The following is a 21,643-nucleotide window of genomic DNA, read 5'->3' on the forward strand; positions in this document are numbered from 1 at the left end:
TCACAGCCCCCCAGCACTGGGCACCGTCGCTGGCCCTGTCCTCCAGGTGGGTCTTGGCGAGTGTACCTCCCCCCGAGATCCACACTGCTGCTACCCATAGATCTGTGATCCCATGATCGGATCGCACGCCATGGTGTCAGAAAAAGAGAGGAGCCCGTCGCCATCCACGGCACAGTGCTCACCACTGTCATGGGGACTCGGAATGGAACAAAGTTGGCGTTTTGTTAGTTGACAAATGCCTGTGCTGCCTCTGTTGTTGGCCTGTGGACTGCTGCTGCTGCTGCTAGGTTGCTTCAGTCGTGTCCGACTCTGTGTGATCCCATAGACGGCAGCCCACCAGGCTCCCCCGTCCCTGGGATTCTCCAGGCAAGAACACTGGAGCGGACTGGGGAGCAGGAAATGTGGCTTCAGGGGGAACTTGGCATCTCGGGCAGAGGACTGGGGTTTGTGAGAGGAGGCCTGGGCAGTTGGGGCCGTGCCTCCATTCCAGCAGCGCCGTGGGTGGGAATGCTGTTGATGCCGGGCTGTGGGTGGCACACAGGGCCTCCAGACCTGACTGCTGCCACTGCCCCCTGCCTCCCTGCCAAGTCCAGTTGGATCATCTCATTCTGTCGGCAGCCTGATGCCCTCAGTCTCCCCTCTGCTGTCTCAAGGTAGGCATTTAACTGGGGCTTTGGACGCCCAGAGCCTGTTCTGTGCAGCAGTAGTGCTTCCAGGCTCTGCTACTTAGGTGTGGGGCTTGTTGTTGTTGTTGTTCAGCCTCTAAGTCATGTCTGACTCTCTGCAACCCCATGGACTACAACACACCAGGCTTCCCTGTCCTCTACCATCTCCTGGAGTTTGCTCAAATTCATGTCCATTGAGTCATTGATGCTGTGCAACCATCTCATCCTCTGCCACCCTCTTCTCCTTTTGCCTTCAATATTTCCTTCCCAGCATCAAGGTCTTTTCCAATGAGTGGGCTCTTCTCATCAGGTGTGGGGATTAAACAAAAGGGTCCTTCCTGGCAGGTCTTTTCAGGGCCTTTAATATGCTAATATATTCCCTACAACTTTTCAAAATGCAGTTGGTCCCTTGACCTTTTTTCCTTTGAAATATATTTGGGCATCCTGTGCAGAGAAGGCAATAGCACCCCACTCCAGCACTCTTGCCTGGAAAATCCCATGGACGGAGGAGCCTGGTAGGCTGCAGTCCGTGGGGTCTCAAAGAGTCGGACACGACTGAGCGACTTCACTTTCACATTTCACTTTCATGCATTGGAGAAGGAAATGGCAACCCACTCCAGTGTTCTTGCCTGGAGAATCTCAGGGATGGCGGAGCCTGGTGGGCTGCCGTCTATGGGGTCACACAGAGTCGGACATGAATGAAGCAACTTAGCAGCAGCAGCACCAGCAGTGCCTGGAACAGATAGAGTTTAACCCTACCTTGCCCCAGAAAGGAGGCTTGAAGGGTGGAATTTCAGATAGAGCTGTTTAGCCAAGGATCATGGTTTCCTCCCCTCCCCACAGGGCCTGGGCTGTGAGAAAGCCTGGTGGTCTCCTGATGGAGCTGCAAACTCTGGGAAGGCCAGACGAGCATCTTTGAGTTCACGAGGAGCTCGCAAGCTCAAGGGGAGCCTGGGGGGAGTCAGCCTGGGCAGGAGTGTGGTGGGAGAGTATGGTGGGCGCATCTCCTGGGAGAGTCATGCAGTCTGTGGGGACTTGGCTCAGGACAGAAACCTCTGGTCCTCCAGGAAGCTGCAGACTGGCCAGGCCCTTCTGGAAGCTGCTGCGGTTACTGCTGTCTTTGTTATTTACAAAGAGACAGGGAAGTGGGGATAAAACTGAGGATGCACGGGAAGGCTCCGGCCTCTGGGACACCTTGGACTCAGGTCCGAGGTGGGCCATCACAACTTCTGGCCCTGGACAGGGTCCCCAGGGCCGGCCTCTCCCCGCTCCCGCCTCTGCACCGACCTGCCTCTGGCTACCCAGGCTGCACCTGCGGCCCCGCGGGGCGGAGCTTCTCAAACCGTGTTGTTGACAGTTTCCTGCCGCAGCTTCCGGCCCCAGAGGCCAGCTTCACCACCCCCACCCCTCCCCGCTGTCCCTGGACGAACCTCCACTTTGCTGCATTGTCTCAGGTTCTGATCCCCTTGAGGAGCAGGGCTGTGAGTCTGCCAGGCTGGGCTGGCTGGACCGGGGGAGCAGAGAGGAGTGGGGAGGAGGTACCCAGTGGCGGGCACTGCATGGATTCAAGCATGGAAGTGAATTTGAAGAAATTCACTTCAAATAGCACAGCCTCGCTGGAGCAAAGGAAGGGCCGAGGAATTCAGTTACTAATAGATTCAATGATGTAGGCAGGAGGGAGCCACTGAAGGTCCTTTTTTATTTTTTAAAAGTTGTTTTGTTTTGTTTTTGATGTGGGTCATTTTTAAAGTCTTTACTGAATTTGTTACAACATTGCTTCTGTTTTATGTTTTGGGTTTTTGGTCCCCGAGAGATGTGGGATCTTAACTCCCCCCACTAGGGACTGAACCCACACCCCCTGCATCAGAAGGTGGAGTCCTAACCACTGGGCCACCAGGGAAGTCCCACACAGTAGCTTCTTGAGCCAGGGAGGCCCTGGGGGAGAACTACCTAAAAGCAACTTGCAGACCCCAGAGCTTCAGCTCGTGTGGGAAACAGACTGTGGGGTTTAGCCAACCACAGGCACTATGTGAGTTAGATCTGGATCTCAGGCTTTATTAATAGTAAACAGCTGGTGCAGATCAAAGGCGGTGATAGCAGCAGAAACAGACCACAGGGGAAGAGCTCTGGACTAGACAGGTGGGAGAGCTGCGTGGGTAGGCAGAGACAGAATGGCCTGAGTTGGGAACAGAGGATGGGGAAGGAGAGAGAACAGGAACCACCAGAGAGGAAGGAGGCAAGCTGGGGGGTTGGTGAAGGACTCAAGAGAGCCGAGATGCTCAAGCAGGAGCGGGAGTGGTCACAGTGTCCATCACTCAGGGGACCCAGCCTCGAAGAGGGTGCCTGGTGCCCATCAGGTGGTGATACCTTGGCAGCTGGAGGGCAGCCAGGTGGAGGTCGGGGGAGCAGATAATGACAGGCGTGTAGACAGCCTGCTCTTTTCCCTTTTTAATTAATATTTTTAATGCCTGGTATGTCTATATGTGGGCTTTCCAGGTGGCGCAGGGGTAAGGAATCCGCCTGCCGATGCAGGAGGCGTGTAGATGCAGGTTCAATCCCTGGGTCTAGAGGATCTCCTGGAGGAGGAAAGGGCAGTCCACTCCAGTATTCTTGCCTGGAGAACCCCATGGACAGAGGAGCCTGGCAGACTACCGTCCACGGGGTGGCAAAGAGTCAGACGCGACTGAGCGCACGCGCACATCATGTCTATAGTTTCCTGCTGCCTGTCTTCTCTTTACATAAAGTATCATTTACATACAGTAAAATTTACCCCTTTTAGTGAAAAACTGTAAGATTTGACAAAGGCATACAGCTGAGAAACTATCTTAAGATACAGGCTGTTCTTCTGAATTCCCTCATCCCCCTCTGTAATCAGTCCATATCCCGACACCCCCACTTCCCAGCTGATCTGCAGCCTCGGCAGCCTCCACCTGTTCTGCAGCTCCGAGTGGAATCAGATGGTTTGTAGCTTTTTGAGTCTGGCTCTTTGCTCTCAGCATGATGCCTTTCAGGTTCATTCATGTGTATGCAGCACCATGTCCTTCCATTTCATGATAGAGTAGGATCCCACGTGGGATGTACTCCCACTTTCTTCAACTGCTGGAAAACGTTGATCTTCCCAACCCAGGGATCGAACCTGGGTCTCCCTTACTGCAGGCAGAATCTTTACCATCTGAGCCACCAGAGAAGCCTTTGAGTTCTTCCTACATGTTGGCAATCGTGAGCAGAGCTGCTGTAAACACTCCTGTGCAGGTCTTTGTGTGAACCTAAGTTTCCGTTTTTCTAGGATGAATACCTAGAAGCCATCCTGACTCTATTTTTTTTTTCAAACGTTAAACTTTTTATTCTGTATTGTGGTGTAGCTGATTAACAATGTTGTGGTAGTTTCAGGTGAACAGTGAACAGTTTCAGCCACACGTATACATGTATCCATTCTCCCCCAAACGCCCCTCCCATCCAGGCTGCCATATGATATTGGGTAGAGTTCCCTGTGCTGTAAAGTTCCATGTCCTTGTTGGTTATTAATTTTGAACCGATGCTTTTTATTTTAAAACTTTTATTATTTATTTATTTGGCTGTGCTAGTCTTAGTTGCTGCAGGATCTTTAGTTGAGGCATGTGGGATATAATACCTCGACCAGGGATCAGTCTCGCCACCCTCTCCCCCCAACTCTGCATTGGGAGCTCGGAGTCTTAGCCACTGGACCACCGGGGAAGTCCTCCGATTCTTTAAACACTCTTAAGGGATGATGGGAGCTTTTCTGGTGGCTCAGTGGTAAAGAATCTTCCTGCCATTGCAGGAGACACAGGTTTGATCCCTGGGTCGGGAAGATCCCCTGGAGAAGGAAATGGTTATCCACTCTAGTACTCTTTCCTGGAGAATCCCAAGGTCAGGGGAGCCTGGCAGGCTACAGGGCATGGGGTCAAAAAGAGTTGGACATGACTTAGCAATTCAACAAAAACAATAAATGGGATGGTGACTGCATTTCCTGGTCCCCAGTTAATCACCTGCCTGTAACTATTGGGACATCCAGGGCCTGCCCCCCACCCCCAACTCTGGCCCTCCCAACCCCAGTGTCAGAAGCCGTCTGGTTAGAATGCTGCTTCTGGCCCCTCTTCCTGAATCCAGCTGCCTTGATTCAAGACTCAAATGATTCTCACTCAGTCCCAGTGCTGTCTTTGCAAGTCCCTGAACACCAGGGAAAGGCAGCCTTTCTCAGTCCACAAAAGCTTTCTTTCCACCCCCTGCTTATAATTGCTGAACTAAAAAGGGTGCCCGAGGACCCTTCCTTGAATGCAAAACTATGTCCGGGTGGCCTTAGCTGGACTCATCTTAGTAGAGAAACAACCAGAAACTGTTATGGGCGTAATTTTTTCGACATTATATAAAAACTTAAAAACATACAGAAAATGAGAACAATTCGTTGTACAAATTATCTACCTCTTAGATTTTACAGTGGAATTTTGCTATATTTGCTTCATAACATGTACTTGATCCTCATTATTATTGGATTCTGTATCTGCCAACTCGCCTGCTTGCTAAAATTTATTTGTAAACTCCAAGCTCATGCTCGTTGCACTTTCATGGTCGTTGGAGGGCATGTGCAGAGCGGTGTGAAATTTGAGTCAACCCACATGCTGGTTCCTGCAGAGGCTGAACAACGCAATGCTTTGCCTTCTCGTTTCAGCTCATATTGTAAACAAGTCTCTTTCTCACAGTCTATTTGGTACCACATTTTTGTGCTATTTGTCCATAATTTCACTGTGTAAATGGTCCCCAAGGGCAGCACTGAGGTGCTGTTTAGTGTCCCTAAGTGCAGGAAGGCTGAGCTACGCCTCCCAGAAACAGTACGTGTTGAATAAGCTTATAGGGCTGTTGGCCAAGAGTTCAGTGCTAGTGCATCAATATAATTATGTAAGGTGTTTTTAAACAGAAGTAAATAAAACAAGGTTATATACTGATCTGTTGATGAAAATTGTATGACCAGAGACTTAAAGGAACTTAACCCCGAATTTCTTCTAGAAGCAATGGCTTAGTACTTCCTCACACAATACCTTATAGAAATATTGCAGACAGCAAGACTCAACTATATCAATCTATTTATCCATACATCAACTTTTGCTTTTGGATGCCTTCCTTTCAAAATAAATGACAGTTATCACTACACTACCCATCACACCTGAATATTTCTGCACACAGATCATTGACTGGGGTTCAATATTTTATGGTGCCTTTAAAAAATATATTTTAAAATTTATTTTAAATTTGGCTGCATCGGTCCTAGTTGTGACAGGCACTCAGCATCTTCATCGTACAATGAGGGCTCTTGCACTGCGGTGCATGCTCTCCAGTTGTGGCACTTGGACTCCAGAGTGTTTGGGCCCAGGAGCTGTGGTGCAGGGGCTAGGCTGCTCCACGGCGTGTGAAAGTTTAGTTACCTACCAGGGTCCAGCCCTGGTGGATCCAGGGAATTTGAAGGGGACACGGCTTCGGCGATCGGGATGTGATAGAATTAAAGATATAAAGAGTGGTTAGATAGGGATAGCTCAGCGAAGAAATTCAGTGAAGAAAAGAGGCTGAATAACTTGGTTTATGTGGAAAGCCAATAAAACTCCAAGACAAGGAGTTTGCGTCACCTACGTAGGCCACAGGCATCCTCCCGTTCTCCTGAAGGAGAGGAGACACTAAGGTCTCCCCGGTCAAATCTTTAAAGCCCAGGCAAAATTAGTAGGCATGACGAGCCTCCACGCTTCAGATGGGAATTCAGCCAGAAGGTGAGAGAAAGAATGATATGGGGAGACCAAGCTTCAGTGAGCAAGGCCCGCACTTTATTTTCCAAAGTAGTTTTTATACCTTAAGTTATGCATAGAGGATAATGGGGGAAGGGGAAGAGTCATGCAAGGTCAGCAGTCCTTGATCCTTATCAAAGCAAGGCTTTCTTCCTGCAAACTTATCATATGCAAAAGTTTAGGTGATTTACATCATCTTCTGGCCAGGAGGCCTGTTAACATTTTATGACCCTTTCTTCAGAAAACTTATTTTTCTCTAAAGCTGATTATTCTAAAGTCAGGCGCCACCCTCCGAAAGCATTAAAGTTGCATTCCTATAGGGCAAAGGTGTGGTAGGCTATAACAAGAAAAGTATTAACTCAAGGGTCCAAGGTTACAAAAATTAAAGCTACTACTTACATTCCTATACACCAATTATATTAATCAGTACACTCCCAGGGACACAGTAGGTAAGGGATATGGAAACTTAGTAGCAAACATTGGCCCAACAAGTGAAAAACCCTTCACCAATACAATGGCAACCCACTCCGGTGTTCTTGCCTGGAGAATCCTAGGGACGGGGAGCCTGGTGGGCTGCCGTCTATGGGGTCACACAGAGTCGGACACACTGCAGTGACTTAGCAGTAGCAGCAAGGATATAAAGAGTGGTTAAATAAGGATAGCTCAGTGAGGAAATTCAGTGGAGAAAAGAGGCTGACATAAGGATAGCTCAGTGAGGAAATTCAGTGGAGAAAAGAGGCTGAATAATTCAGCCAGAAGGTGAGAGAAAGAACGACATGGGGAGACCAAGTTTCGGTGAACAAGGCCCGCACTTTATTTTCCAAAGTCGTTTTTATACCTTAAGTTGTGCATAGAGGATAATGGGGGAAGGGGTAGAGTCATGCAAGGTCAGCAGTCCTTGATCCTTATCAAAGCCAGGCTTTCTTCCTGCAAACTTATCATATGCAAAAGTTTAGGTGATTTGCATCATCTTCTGGCCCGGAGGCCTGTTAACATTTTAAGACCCTTTCTTCAAAAACTTATTTTTCTCTAAAGGTGATTAGTCAGGCGCCACCCTCCAAAAGCATTAGATAAAGTTGCATTCCTACAGGGCAAAGGTGTGGTGGGCTATAACAAGAAAAAGAATTAACTCAAGGGTCCCAGGTTACAAACAATAAAGCTACTACTTACACGAATTACAGTAATCAATACACTGCCAGGGACACGGTAGGTAAGGGATATGGAGACTTAGCAGCAAATATTGGCCCAACAAGTGAAAAACCCTTCACCAATACAATTTCTAATCAATCTTTTAACTGCTCAAAGGAGTCTGTATTTATACAGTTTAGAACATCTTATGCCTCTCACAGTTGGGAGGCTCTGAACAGTCACATGTGGCCGGAAAAACCTATTCAGGCCGCCTAGAGGACTTCCAAAGGAGTTTGTAGGTTGAAACACTGTCACACCCAGGAATTATTAACTGGAGCTGTAAGTTAATGCTTTTTTCAGAGACAGGTAGTGGGGGACAGCCCCCTGTAAAGTCAGAGGTGTAGTTGAGAGTCCAAAGCAGAAAGTAGGCAGACTCTGGTTTTGGGGGTAGATGCTCGAGAATTTCCAGGGGGACTCCCGAGGCTCGATCCCGCCTTTGCGTATGCCGAGCCTCCTGCCTCATGACCTTTGCCACGGGTGGAGCTCCTCACACTGGCTCCCGGCATCTCCGCCTTTTTTATTTTCTTAAAACAGCCAGATGCAGCTCAGTCGCGAGCTTCTGAATGTTCTGCCGAAGAATCCTGACAATACAAGGAAGAATGATTTTGAGAAGCAAAATTAAAGCGCCAGCAGCGACATAACCAAGGATATTACACAGAATGTTTTTTCCTGAAATGAAGTTAGAGAAAGTGTGAAAAAAGTCATTAGCTGCTCCAGCGGCGGTAAAATCCAGTCGAGAGTGTTCCAGGGTCTGTATTTGATTATGAAGTTTCCCTAAGTCCAGGCCAATGTCAGAGATGTTCCAAACACCTGAGATATGATTTTTGATTTTTTTCCCATTCGTAATCTGTCTCGTTTACCTTTAAAGATGTCACGCATATCCACCGGTAATCAGCGTGGCAAGACAGAGCCATTTTCACTTTTAAAGCCTGTAACTCAGTCCCAGTATGCATTATTGCCTCCTCTAAGGCATCTACCCTCAGCTCTAATTTCCTATCTATAGCTTCCTGGGTTGCTAGAGTTAAAGAAACACTTTTAGACATGGTATCAACATATTGGGCAGTATGCACTTGTTGAGTCAATGATATTGCTGCCACAGTAACAGAACTAATTGCTGCTATTAAAGCTGATATTCCTAAAATAAGTAAGCCCACAAACCATCGCGATCGCATTAAATCCTGTAGTTGTTGTAATACAGCAAGACCAAAATTATCATATCAATAAGTGGTTACATCATAAGATAAGGTGGACGTTGTAACACTACAAAGAAGCAAACATATCGAGGGTTTAAACAAGATGAGAGCATACATTGTTCACAAGTTACTACATTGGGTCCACCAGTGAAAGTCATATGTACATTAAGTTTTCCAGAATCATTGGTAAAGAGAAAAACATAAGGAGAGGGTAGACAAGCCAAAACAGAATAAGTAGAATTATTTTTTGGCTGGAGTTCCCACTGCAGCAACCCTGTCAGTCTCGCCGGGATCTCGATGTTTATCTTGCCTCCCCTGTCGGCGGGCGCCGCCCCTGCTCCCTCGCTGAACCGGCCTCGGGCTCAGCAGCGGCCAAGCCGGACAGACAGACAGTAAGGCCAAGCAGACAGACGCTGGCGGGGCTATCGGCTGCGAGCGCTGTGCGCTGGGCCCCGGCAGCCAGGCTGGTCCGGCCCGGCTCCCGACGCGCGGCTGTTCTGTGCAGAGGAGTGCCCCTCCTCTTTTATGATCCAGGCAATGGGGGAACTGGATGTCTGGGGGACTGCAACATGGCGAATCAGCCTGTCCCGGATCTAAATTGGAGAATCTGCGTCCTGTGGAAAAAAAAAGCACATCCTCGACCGCTAGTTAATAATGGGTCAGGACCCTTCCATTGTCCTGAGAGGAGGTCCTTCCATTTGACTAATGGCTTTGCATTTAATTGCTCCAGGCACCAATGACATAGCATTGCAGTAGTTCTGGCCAGATCAGTATTTAGAATATTTATTACGAAAAGAGCACGTTGCAAGATTTGATGGGGAGAGCTATACTTAAACTCCCCTTCTTTTAGTTTTTGAATTTGGATTTTTAATGTTTGATGCGCTCTTTCAACAATGGCCTGTCGCTGGGGATTATAAGGGATGACAGTATTATGTTTAATTTGAAACTTTATACAAAATTCCTGAAAAGACTTAGAAGTGTAAGCAGGAGCATTGTCAGTTTTCAGAGCTTTTGGCAGGCCCAAATATGAAAAACAAGTAAAGAGATGTTGTATCACATCTTTAACTGCCTCTCCGGTACGAGCAGTTGCAATAATAACGTGAGAAAAGGTATCTACAATTACAAGAACAAAGGGCAGTTTTCCAAATGAAGAGACGTGAGTTACATCCGTTTGCCAGAGTACGTTAGGTTTGAGACCCCGAGGATTAACTCCCATAGGTAGACTACTATAAACAGTGGGGCAGTGTAGGCAAGAATGCACAATCTCTTGAGCAGTCTGGGAATTTGGAATTGATATCTTAGGGCAGTAGCATTTTGATGATGAAGTAAGCGAGAGGCTCTGGCCTCCTCCATCACAGTAGCCACTGTATTTCTGGTTAACAAGTCAGCCAAATCATTAAAGGCATTTAAAGGGCTGGGCAATCCAGAATGAGCCCAAATGTGTCCAATGAAAAATATTTTATTTCTTTTCCAAATTTGTTGCTGTAATTTAGTTAACAAATGAAATATGGTAGTTTTATTTTCAGGCAAAACTGCAGATTCAATATGTGGAAACAGCTTGACTACATATTGAGAATCAGAATAAAGGTTAAATTCCTCATCTGCAAACATATCAAAATCCTCTATGACTGCTGTTATTTCAGCTCTTTGAGCTGAAGTTTCCTGTGTTTCTAAAACCTTTTGGTGATTTTTAGTAACTATGGAGGCTTTACTGTTTGCTGACCCATCAGTAAAGGCTATCTGAGCATTTGGAATAGGAGATTGCATCTGACAGGAAAAATAACTGGATGTTTGGACATAAAATTGAGCAAAACATGCGAGGGTAAATGATGCAAAATTTGACCACAATAATTTCCTATGGCAATCTGCCAATCCTCGAACATTAGAAGAGCATCAAGTTGTTCTTTATTATATGGAATTAAAATTTCTGATGGCTCTTTACCAAATAATTCAATGCTCTGCTTTTTTCCTTTAATATCAAAGTAGCTATCAATTCTGGATAAGAAGCCGCTACTTTTTTTTTGGTTTGAGAGGGAAGATGGACCCACTCTAGGGGGCCGTTTTGCAATAAAACCAATTTTTTGTCTGGCTACCCCAATTACACCTATGGGGGTTTTATGGCAAAGGAATTGTCAAGCAGTTGTCAATTTAATTTTTTAAAGTTTTAAAATTTACATTTTAACAACATAAATTTAGGGATATGTTAATTTAGGTCTAATGTTTAGTTTAGGTCTCTGTATAAATTTAAATAATAAATGTATAGCCTCCTTATCTCATTTTGGTATACATATATACCTAAATGCAAAATGTATTTATATATGTATTTATACATGGCAACAAGTATAAACTTATTGACATATATATAAATCAATATACTTGAACTAATCTTTATAATTAATATATTAATTAATATATATTACAGCAATACAACACATACACAGCTAATACCAACCAAAACAAACCAATGTACTGCAATAATACTTGTCACACATATATAATATAATTATACAGTATATAGAACATATATCATCACAGCACATCAATCCATACCAATTAATATCAGCCACACACACATTATATTACTGCAATACATATTTAATTATACAGTATATATATAATATGCATATATAGTATACATATTAATTTATATACAAATTAAGTATAGATCTATAAATAGAATTAGGTATACCTTTATTATATTTTATTTATACCCATACTTAATTAGGCAAACTGTAATTAGGCAAATATATTTATACTATGTATTTATAACAATATATAAAGTATTGTTAATTGTACCGCCTGTTGACAACTAAGAAATTGAGAAAACCCTTCTCTGAGTATCTCTTATTTGAGACAGCACGTCCCTCCCCCATAGGGTAAAGGGGAACGTAGGAACTACATAGGGTTGGAAAGTTCCACAGGTATCCTCAAACTGCCAATCTAACATTTTTGAACTTTTAACTACTGTGGGGGCTTGAGGGCAAATGAAACAAAATTTGACCCCTGAAATGTATCAGGGCAACTTGCCAATCATCACTATTTTGTAAAAGACTTGTAGTTGATCCTTATTGAATGGAATTATTATATTTGCTACTTCTTTTCTAAAAAGTTCCACACTTCTTTTTTCCTCCTTTTATAATTAACTGTGCCACCAAGCTGGGATAAGATAAAAGTATTTTTCTTGGGGTCACTGGTAGATGGGACCAATGGGCCTTTTTGACACAATCACCCTGTAGGTGTATGTTTTATGGCAATAATAATTTAATCTCATCTTTTGGTAATATTAATCCTAATTAACTGATCATTTAAAGTCTCATCTACTTTAACAAGAGCCTACTCTGTCTCATTAGTCAACGTTCTCTTAGAACTGGAATTAGGATCGCTTTTTAAGCAATCAAACAAAGGCTTTAAATCTGCAGTAGTCAGTTATAAATGTGGGCATATCCAATTAATGTCCCCTAATACTTTTCGGAAATCATTTAAAGTTAGTAAACAATCTCTCCGCAGCTTCAAAGGGGCATTATCAGTTTTCAAAACTTTTGGCAGACCTAAATATGAGAAGCAAGTAAAGAGGTGTTGCACAACATCTTTATAAGCTTCTCCAGTTATTGTTTTATAACCTAAATCTGGTCTATAGCTTTTTAGATGACAAGCAACCATCTAATCTTTGCTTGAATATTTCCAGCAACGGGGAACTCACTACTCTTCAAGGTTTTAAACTCTCCCTCACCTTTTTCTCTACAGCATTCCCACCCCGCATACCACTTTCTCTTATCCCACCAACTCATTTTCAGTAATATGTGTTGGCCAGGAGCTGGGCCAGTCTTTCCCAGCAATGTTAAGAGACGTCTGTTCCTGTGTCTAATAGCCCTGACACTTTATTTTCTTGAATTAAAAAAAAATTTTTAAAGGCCTAGAAGCTGTAATTTCCTGTACCCAAAAAGCTAGATCACTAGATCTAAATGCTCTATAGCTCTTAGCTTGAGAAGTCAAGTTTTTTCCTGTCTGATAAGGTAAAAGCAAAAGCTGTGTTACTCTTAGACCTTTATTAATTTGCACAGTTTTAGTAGGCAGCAAGGTCAAAAACTTTAATTTCTCAATATAATCAGAATCTACTACACTATGCACCACCGAAATTCCTTGAAAAGAAAGCAAGCTACGCCCTAGCACAAGTCCTACAATGCCCTCAGGTAGGGGTCAGCCACTCCCATTGGAATCGGAGCAACCAGCAGGGGTTAATACTGTTGCTAAATCCCCTTACCGTTCTGCTTGGTCATAAGAGAAACACTTTTTATTTGTAGAATCTTTTTCTATTACGATTATTTTTCTTTCCTTTTTTCTTTTTTTTTTTTTGCTTGGGTGGGCCCCCCTGAGGGGTTTTTCTGCAAGGAGCAGGCTCTGTATATTGTGTATTCTTTAAAAGCTCCTTTGTTTAAAAGAAAAAAAAAATTTTTTTTTTAATCTTTTTCAGCCTTAGGCAATGCTCTGGGAGGCTTTGGATGTAAACTGGGGAATTCCTAGGCCCTGGGAGGTGCAAGCGGAGGTGGGGTAGTCGCCTTAAATCAGAAATTGTTGGCTAAATTTTTAAAGTTTTGTGTAGAGGGGGAGGGGGCTCACCAGGGCGCCAGGCCACAGCGTCCTGTAAGCCCTCTCCTTCCTCCGGAGGTAGAGCACAGTCTCCCTTTTCTTCGTCAATGGCAGAAAATATGATCTGCGCAGAAGGTGGAGACCCACTACCATCCACCGCTATAGCCTCTCCCATAGGCTATCCAACAGCCTCATGACAGGGGTCCAGAACATTTTTAATCATATTTATAGGATAAGTGTTTAGTTGTTTTTTTACCTTCACCCAAGTATCTAAATTAACAGTACCCTCTTCTGGAAACCAAGGACACTATTCTTGTACAAATGAAAAAAATGATTGAATGGTAGATTTTTTAACTTTGATTCCTCTCTTACTTAATAACTGCAAAATTACTCCTATAAAGAGCTGTCTTTCATTTGATTCAGTGTTATCCATGTCAGAAAATTAAGTATAGCAGAATATTTAGGTTTAGTTTTCAAAGATCAGGTTTATTTCAACCTTTTAACTCTAGAAACCGGGTTTTCTCTCAAACCACTTTGACACTTTCAATAAAAACCGGGTTTTCTCTCAAACCCCTTTAACACTTCCCACCATTACTCGCCCTGTCTGTCCTACAGTGGGACACCCTGGGTGCGGGCCTATCAGTCCCATAAATTCAACACTTTCTCAACACTTTTTCTGAGGTAGCTACCTTCGAATTAGCCTGTTGTGGGCGCCACTTGCCGGGGTCCAGCCCCGGTGGATCCAGGGAATTCGAAGCTGGGACGGCATCGGCGAGGATCAGGAAACAATTGCTTAATTAAACGTTAATTAAGGACGTAAAGAGTGGTTAAATAAGGATAGCTCAGTGAGGAAATTCAGTGGAGAAAAGAGGCTGAATAATTCAGCCAGAAGGTGAGAGAAAGAACGACATGGGGAGACCAAGTTTCGGTGAACAAGGCCCGCACTTTATTTTCCAAAGTCGTTTTTATACCTTAAGTTGTGCATAGAGGATAATGGGGGAAGGGGTAGAGTCCTGCAGTAAGCCAGGCTTTCTCCCTGCAAACTTATATGCAAAAGCTTAGGTGATTTGCATCATATCCTGGCCCGGAGGCCTGTTAACATTTTAAGACCCTTTCTTCAAAAACTTATTTTTCTCTAAAGGTGATTGGTCAGGCACCACCCTCCAAAAGCATTAAAGTTGCATCCCTACAGAGCAAAGGTGTGGTGGGCTATAACGAGAAAAAGAATTACTCAAGGGTCCCAGGTTACAAACATTAAAGCTACTACTTACACCAATTATATTAATCAATACACTGCCAGGGACACAGCAGGTAAGGGATATGGAGACTTAGCAGCAAACATTGGCCCAACAAGTGAAAAACCCTTCACCAATACAATTTCTAGTCAATCTTTTAACTGCTCAAAGGAATCTGTATTTAGACAGTTTAGAACATCTTATGCCTCTCACAGTTGGGAGGCTCTGAACAGTCACATGTGGCCAAAAAAACCTATTCAGGCCGGCTAGAGGACTTCCAAAGGAGTTTGTAAGGTTGAAACACTGTCACACCCAGGAATTATTAACTGGAGCTGTAAGTTAACTCTTTTTTCAGAGAGAGGTAGTGGGGGACAGCCCCCCGTAAAGTCAGAGGTGTAGGTGAGAGTCCAAAGCAGAAAGTAGGCAGACTCTGGTTTTGGGGGTAGATGCTCTAGAATTTGCAAGGGGACTCCTGAGGCTTGATCCCTCCTTTGCGTACGCTGAGCCTCCTCACCCTGGCTCCCAGCAGCAAATGGTCAAGCTCCTTTGGTGAGCAAAGGTTGTTCCAGCTGCAGGGCCTTTGTACTTGCTGTTCCCTCTGCCTGATGCTTTTTGAGAAGTGGGATCCTCTTTATCCTTCAGATCTCAGCTCACATGCTACCTCCTCAGAGATTGTGACCATCCCGACTACAGCGGCTTCTTTCTTGGTCTCACTCTATTTCCTTTAAAACACTGACCTCAATCTGTAATTATTATTTTTGTCTCTTCTTTGTTTATTGCATCCTCCCTCCCTCACTGTCATCTTGGGGAGGGCAGAGACCATGTCTGTCTTATTCACCCGTATCTCCAGCCTGAAACACTGTAAGAATCCAACACGTGTTTGGGAGATAGATGTGCCCGGTGCGTGTGTGTGTGCAGGCCAGTGAGGGGTGCCTGGGTGCTCCGGACTAGGTCTGAAAAGTCGAAGGCTGGTTTGGGACTCCCCAGTCTGAGTCCAGCAGGGTAAGGCGCCTTTCCAAGTTGACTCCGGCACAGATCAGTTTCTGCACGACTGGCACATACAGCTGTGCTGCACGGATGCCCGTTAACAAGGGGTCTCTCCTCCTATCTCTGGGTCCAATGGATGGGTTCAGGAAGGGAAACCAAGGCCCTGACGTGCCCTCAATCCCGTTTTGAACCCACAGGGTCTGGAGAGGCGCAAGGCCACGCACCCTGCACAGGGCGGCGGCGATGCCGGACCCCGCGGCGCACCTGCCCTTCTTCTACGGCAGCATCTCGCGCGCCGAGGCCGAGGAGCACCTGAAGCTGGCGGGCATGGCCGACGGGCTCTTCCTGCTGCGGCAGTGCCTGCGCTCGCTGGGCGGCTATGTGCTGTCGCTCGTGCACGAAGTGCGCTTCCACCATTTCCCCATCGAGCGCCAGCTCAACGGCACCTACGCTATCGCGGGAGGAAAGGCGCACTGCGGCCCGGCTGAGCTCTGCGAGTTCTATTCACGCGACCCCGACGGGCTGCCCTGCAACCTGCGCAAGCCGTGCAACCGGCCGTCGGGGCTCGAGCCGCAGCCCGGGGTATTTGACAACCTTCGCGACGCCATGGTGCGCGACTACGTGCGCCAGACTTGGAAGCTGGAGGTGAGAGCGCGGGGTGCGAGAAGCGGGCCCTGGGGGAGCTTGGCCAGAGTGCAGCTGTTTCTGGAGGGGGCAGGTCTTTGGTGGACGGGGCTGCGGAGGGGCTTGGGGCGGAGCCAGATGGGCGGGCCTTGAGAAGGTGGGACCGAGGAGGGCGGGCCCTGGGGCCGAGGGAGCCATGGGAGTTGGTGAGAGCTGCAGTCTTCGCCAGCCTGCGCTGGGCTTTGCTGCGCCCATTTTAGATGCTAGAGGGGTGGGGCCTGGTTGGGGGCAGGACCTGGGAGGAGATCTCGGAGGCAGGGGCCTGAGCGACGCTTTGGTGCTTATCCGAGGCAAAGCGTAGTCGGGGAAAGTTGAGGTCGCTCTGAGTCCGGAACGGACAAGGTCGGGAGCTGGGCTTGGGCTGGGAGCGGGGTCCAAGAACGGATGGTGGGAGCAGTGCCCTGGGGTAAGTTGGCCGGTAGGGGCAGTGGCTTGTGGTCTTCGACAGCCTGCACTGCCTGATTACCCGTGTCAGGTCTTCAAGTGGGAGATGAGAGTGGGGCCTATTAGAAGGCGGGGCCTGGGCCGTGGCCCGTGCGCGGGGCCTGGATGGATGGGAGCGGGACCACAGAGATGAGAGGAGGGGTGGCTGTCCTCATCAGCCTAAAAGACTTACGTCCTAGGCGTGCCTGAGTTGGGAGTGTCCAGGAGATGGAAGAGGGGTCCTGTGGCGCGCACTTAACGACACTTACTTTCTTCACCCTCCCTTCCCCAGGGCGAGGCCTTGGAGCAAGCCATCATCAGCCAGGCACCCCAGGTGGAGAAGCTTATTGCCACGACAGCTCACGAACGGATGCCCTGGTACCACAGCAGCCTGACGCGCGAGGAGGCTGAGCGCAAACTCTACTCGGGCTCCCAGACCGACGGCAAGTTCCTGTATGTGGGGCTTGGGGCTGGGGTTTTGGGGGGGTGAGGCTGGGGTGGACCTCAGTGTGCAGGTGGGTAATGAGGGGGTGTGCCTGTGGTCACAAGTGCGAGTGACTCCAGAGTTGGGCGGCCTGGGTTGAAAGCCAGCGTCTGCTACTTGCAGCTGGGCTCGCTGGGCAAGTATCAGAACTGCTTGCTTGCATTAACTCTTCTGCATTCACCAAATATTTGCTGAACGCCTACTGTGTGCCAGACACTGTTCCAGGCATTGAGGGCGTGGCAGTGCACAGTTCAGATCAGATAAGTCGCTCAGTCGTGTCGGACTCTTTGCGACCCCATGAATTGCAGCACGCCAGGCCTCCCTGTCCATCACCAACTCCCGGAGTTCACTCAGACTCACGTCCATCGAGTTGGTGATGCCATCCAGCCATCTCATCCTCTGTCGTCCCCTTCTCCTCCTGCCCCCAATCCCTCCCAGCATCAGAGTCTTTTCCAATGAGTCAGCTCTGTGCATGAGGTGGCCAAAGTACTGGAGTTTCAGCTTTAGCATCATTCCTTCCAAAGAACACCCAGGACCGATCTCCTTCAGAATGGACTGGTTGGATCTCCTTGCAGTCCAAGGGACTCTCAAGAGTCTTCTCCAACACCACAGTTCAAAAGCATCAATTCTTCTGGTCTCAGCTTTCTTCACAGTCCAACTCTCACATCCATACATGACCACTGGAAAAACCATATCCTTGACTAGATAGACCTTTATTGGCAAAGTAATGTCTCTGCTTTTGAATATGCTATCTAGGTTGGTCATAACGTTCCTTCCAAGGAGCAAGCGTCTTTTAATTTCATGGCTGCAGTCACCACAAGACAGACCCAAATCCAGTGTCCTTACGGAGCAGGCAGACAAAAAACCAGGAATCACTAAAACATAGAGTATGTCAGATGGTGGCAAGTGTCGTGTGTGGAGCTGGGCAGGGGGAGCTGGACAGGGGGTTGCAAGCTGAGCTTAGGTGGCCAGAGAGGGTGACTTTTGCGTAAAGAACCGAAGGAGGTGATAAGTGGGCTGCCAGCTCTTTGGGAGGTGTTTCTGGCTAGTACTCAGACCAGGAGGAGGTTCTTGGCATGTTCCAGAAGCAGTGAGGCCAGTGTGCTTGGAGCTGAGTAAGTGATACCTGGAGTGGGAGGGCTTCCCTGGTGGCACTAGTTGTGAAGAATCTGCCTGCCAGTGCAGGAGACATAAGACACCTGGGTTCGATCCCTCGGTTGGGAAGATCTCCTGGAGAAGGAAATAGCAATCCACTCTGGTATTCTTGCCTGGAGAATCCCATGGACAGAGGAGACTGGCAGGCTACAGTCCATGGGGTCACACAGAGTTGGACACAACTGAAGCGACTTAGCACCCATGCATGCATGGAGTGGGAGAGGGTGAGGCCAGGGAGGTGACTTTGGCTTTGATCCTGAGTGAGGTCAGAGCCCTGAGGGAGCATTGAAACTGCTCTGTGGATGACGATAGTACTAACCCAAGGATCTGTTAGGGGAATGCACCAATTAATATGTGTTAAGCAGTCTAAAACAGAAGAGGGCGACAAAAGACGAGATGGCAGGATGGCATAACCGATGCAATGGACATGAACTTGGGCAGACTCTGGGAGATGGTGAAACAGGGAAGCCTGGTGTGCTGTAGTCCATGGGGCTGTGAAGAGTCAGACGTGACTTGGTGACTGAACAACAAGTGAAAGTCAAGGATCTGGTATATACTAAAAGCGCACTGAATGTTAGTATATGTGGGTAAATGCAATGTCTCTGCCTGAGCCTGAGCCATGGCTGAACCATGTGGCTGTCTGTGAGTTAGTTACTATGAAAGAGTCGGTCTAAAGCTGTTTACAGCCCTGTGCTGGGGCTCCTGCTTTCCGGTCAGGACCTGGGCTCCTCTCTCAAGCAGGTGTTATCCAGATGTCAGCTGAGGTCACTCTGGTCCCGAGACATAGACAAAGTTGGTGCCTGTCTCTTTCCTGTGGCCTCAGGAAACGCAGCATCCTCCCCTAAGATGTGAATTCTTGAGGGCCTCCCTTCTCGTGGTCTCTTCTTGGCCTGAGATCCTGCCTGGCTGAATCCTTGCTCTCACCTACCTCCCCTAGGGCTGTTCCTCTCCCAGGGCCATCCCTCTTGGAGGAACTGACCTTTTCCCCTTGATTTCCCCTCCCCTGTGAGGCCTGAGCATGTGCACCAGATTATCTGCAGGAATCCCTCTACAAGATTGTAATAATAATAAAATATTATTGTCAAATAATACAATTTTTTTCCCACCCTGCTTAAGGGGATGACAGAGGATGAGATGGCTGGATGGCATCACTGACTCGATGGACACGAGCCTGAGTGAACTCCGGGAGTTGGTGATGGACAGGGAGGCCTGGCATGCTGCGATTCATGGGGTCGCAAAGAGCCGGACACAACTGAGCGACTGATCTGATCTGATCTAACAAAGCTAGGCTGTAAATTGAAGTAGAGTTTGCCAAACTTCTGAGGGAATTCTTGAATGCATGTTATAGATAATACTCAGCTGCAAAGATGGCTTCTGAACAACTTAAGGCTATTTTCTAAGACTGAGGCTGAGGGAGCTATGATCTGATACAGTATAGACTGAGGCTGATGCTGGGGTTCAGAAACAGCTGGGGCAGTGACATTATGAGGGACATGACTCAGGGAAGGAAATGTTGAGACCAAGAGCCGCTACAGTGAGCCAGACTCCTGGACAATTAGGCAAGGCATGCTCTGGACAGAAGCTGTCGTAGGCTCTTCTTGTGGTTCCTGTCATCAATAACTGCTTTCTCAATATGTGGATAGTTAGGGACTGAAGGTCAAAGCTGTAGGCACAAAAATCTCATGAAGGAACACCCACGGTTCATCATGATGCTGGGGATAAGCCCAGGACTGGTCTAGTTCTGCAATGAGGGTGCAGGTGTGATGGAAAGTCACAGGCCCCTGTGGCCAGGAATCAAGACCAGGGCCATACTTATCACCGACCACTGTTCAGAGCTGCTGGCAAATGGATGGAATTATACCGAATGCTTTGCTGCCAAAGCTCACTTCCTTTCTGCCTGTTTAGCATTTGTGGTCCTGATTGATTCAACTGAAAAAGACACCTGAACCCTGGAAAGGGCCTTCAAGACTATATATCATTAAGTGTTTCTTAATGGACCACAGGCCCCTTTGGGAATTGTACTGAAGCTGAATACTACTCATAATCCCCAATACATGTTTACCCCCAAAGATTTTGCAGACAGTTATATGAGATCATGGGCTTCCCTGGTGGATCAAACAGTGAAGAATCTGCCTGCAATGCAGGAGACGCAGGTTCGATCCCTGGGTTGGGAAGATCCCCTGGAGAAGGGCATAGCAGCCCACTCCAGTATTCTTGCCTGAAGAATCCTGTGGACAGAGGAGCCTGGCGGGCTACAGTCCATGGGGTCACCGAGTGGATCACACTTACACGAGATCATGGTTAATCCTGAACCTCATTTTTGGAGCCCTTTTCAGGATAAGAACGTCTGAGTTAGCTCTGTTCTTTCATTTTACATGTGAGGAAACTGAGGTTCACAGAGAAGAAGCACCTTGCTGGAGGTGCACGGAGAATCTGTTACAGGGCTGAGTGTCAGTCCCGCGTAGCAATCAATTGTAGGGTCAGAAATGGGTTTACATCCTGGCTCCATCCCAAACCCACTGTGGAGCTGAGGCAAGAGATGTAATCTCCTTGAACCTCAGCTTCCTCATGTGCAAAATACGGGTAATTATAGCACAGGGTGGGTATCTTGTGGAGAACGTGGTGAAGATGAAAGGTCAAATATTGACAGATTGAGCAAGTATGTTCATAAATGGCAGCTCATTTTTATCACCAGGATCAAGTTCCACGTATTATTTTGTAAATATTTATCTATTTTTGGCTGTGCTGGGTCTTTGTTGCTGCACGGGCTCTTCTGTAGTTGCAAAGAGTGGGGGCTACTCTCCGCCGTGGCGCGTGGCCTTCTCATTGTGGTGGCTTCTCTTGTTGCGGGGCACAGGCTCTAGGGAGCCTGGGCTTCAGTAGTTGCGGCGTGTGGGCTCGGTATTTGCAGCTCCCAGACTCCGAGCACAGGCTCAGTAGTTGTGGCACATGGACTTAGTTGCTCCGAGGCGTGTGGGATCTTCCCAACTCAGGGATCAAACCTGTGTCTCCTGTATTGGCAGGTGGATTCTTTACCACTGAGTCACCTGGGCAGCCCTCTATATTTTATTTTAAAAGTGGAGATAGACGTTGATGTGTTAGCCTGTACCTCTAGTTTTTAAGTTCAGGTTTGAACTTCAAGGACAGAGAACTGCCACCAACTGCTGGATTTTAGTAAACAAAGTAGAATTTGTGGTATTGAAATGTATTTGGTGAACACACCAGTGTCTTTGCCTATATGGGACTGGTGGCT

At 47.2% G+C, this 21,643-nt stretch overlaps 1 protein-coding gene across 3 annotated transcripts in view; it reads left to right on the forward strand.

The window, feature by feature from the left end:
- Positions 1 to 21,643, forward strand: part of ZAP70 (zeta chain of T cell receptor associated protein kinase 70) — a 39,875-nt gene that overhangs the window by 4,408 nt on the left and 13,824 nt on the right. For 2 of the 3 annotated variants that reach the window (XM_019969739.2, XM_070798240.1), the window contains exons 2-3: positions 15,842 to 16,289; positions 17,044 to 17,204. In XM_019969739.2, the coding sequence (XP_019825298.1) occupies positions 15,888 to 16,289; positions 17,044 to 17,204 (563 nt within the window). In that variant the 5' untranslated portion in view covers positions 15,842 to 15,887. Of the gene's footprint in view, positions 1 to 15,841; positions 16,290 to 16,564; positions 16,735 to 17,043; positions 17,205 to 21,643 lie in introns of those variants that run through there. The other variant, XM_019969740.2, reaches the window with a different exon arrangement.

Source organism: Bos indicus, chromosome 11 (assembly GCF_029378745.1).
Source record: "Bos indicus isolate NIAB-ARS_2022 breed Sahiwal x Tharparkar chromosome 11, NIAB-ARS_B.indTharparkar_mat_pri_1.0, whole genome shotgun sequence".
In the NCBI taxonomy this organism is placed as follows: Eukaryota; Metazoa; Chordata; class Mammalia; order Artiodactyla; family Bovidae; genus Bos; species Bos indicus.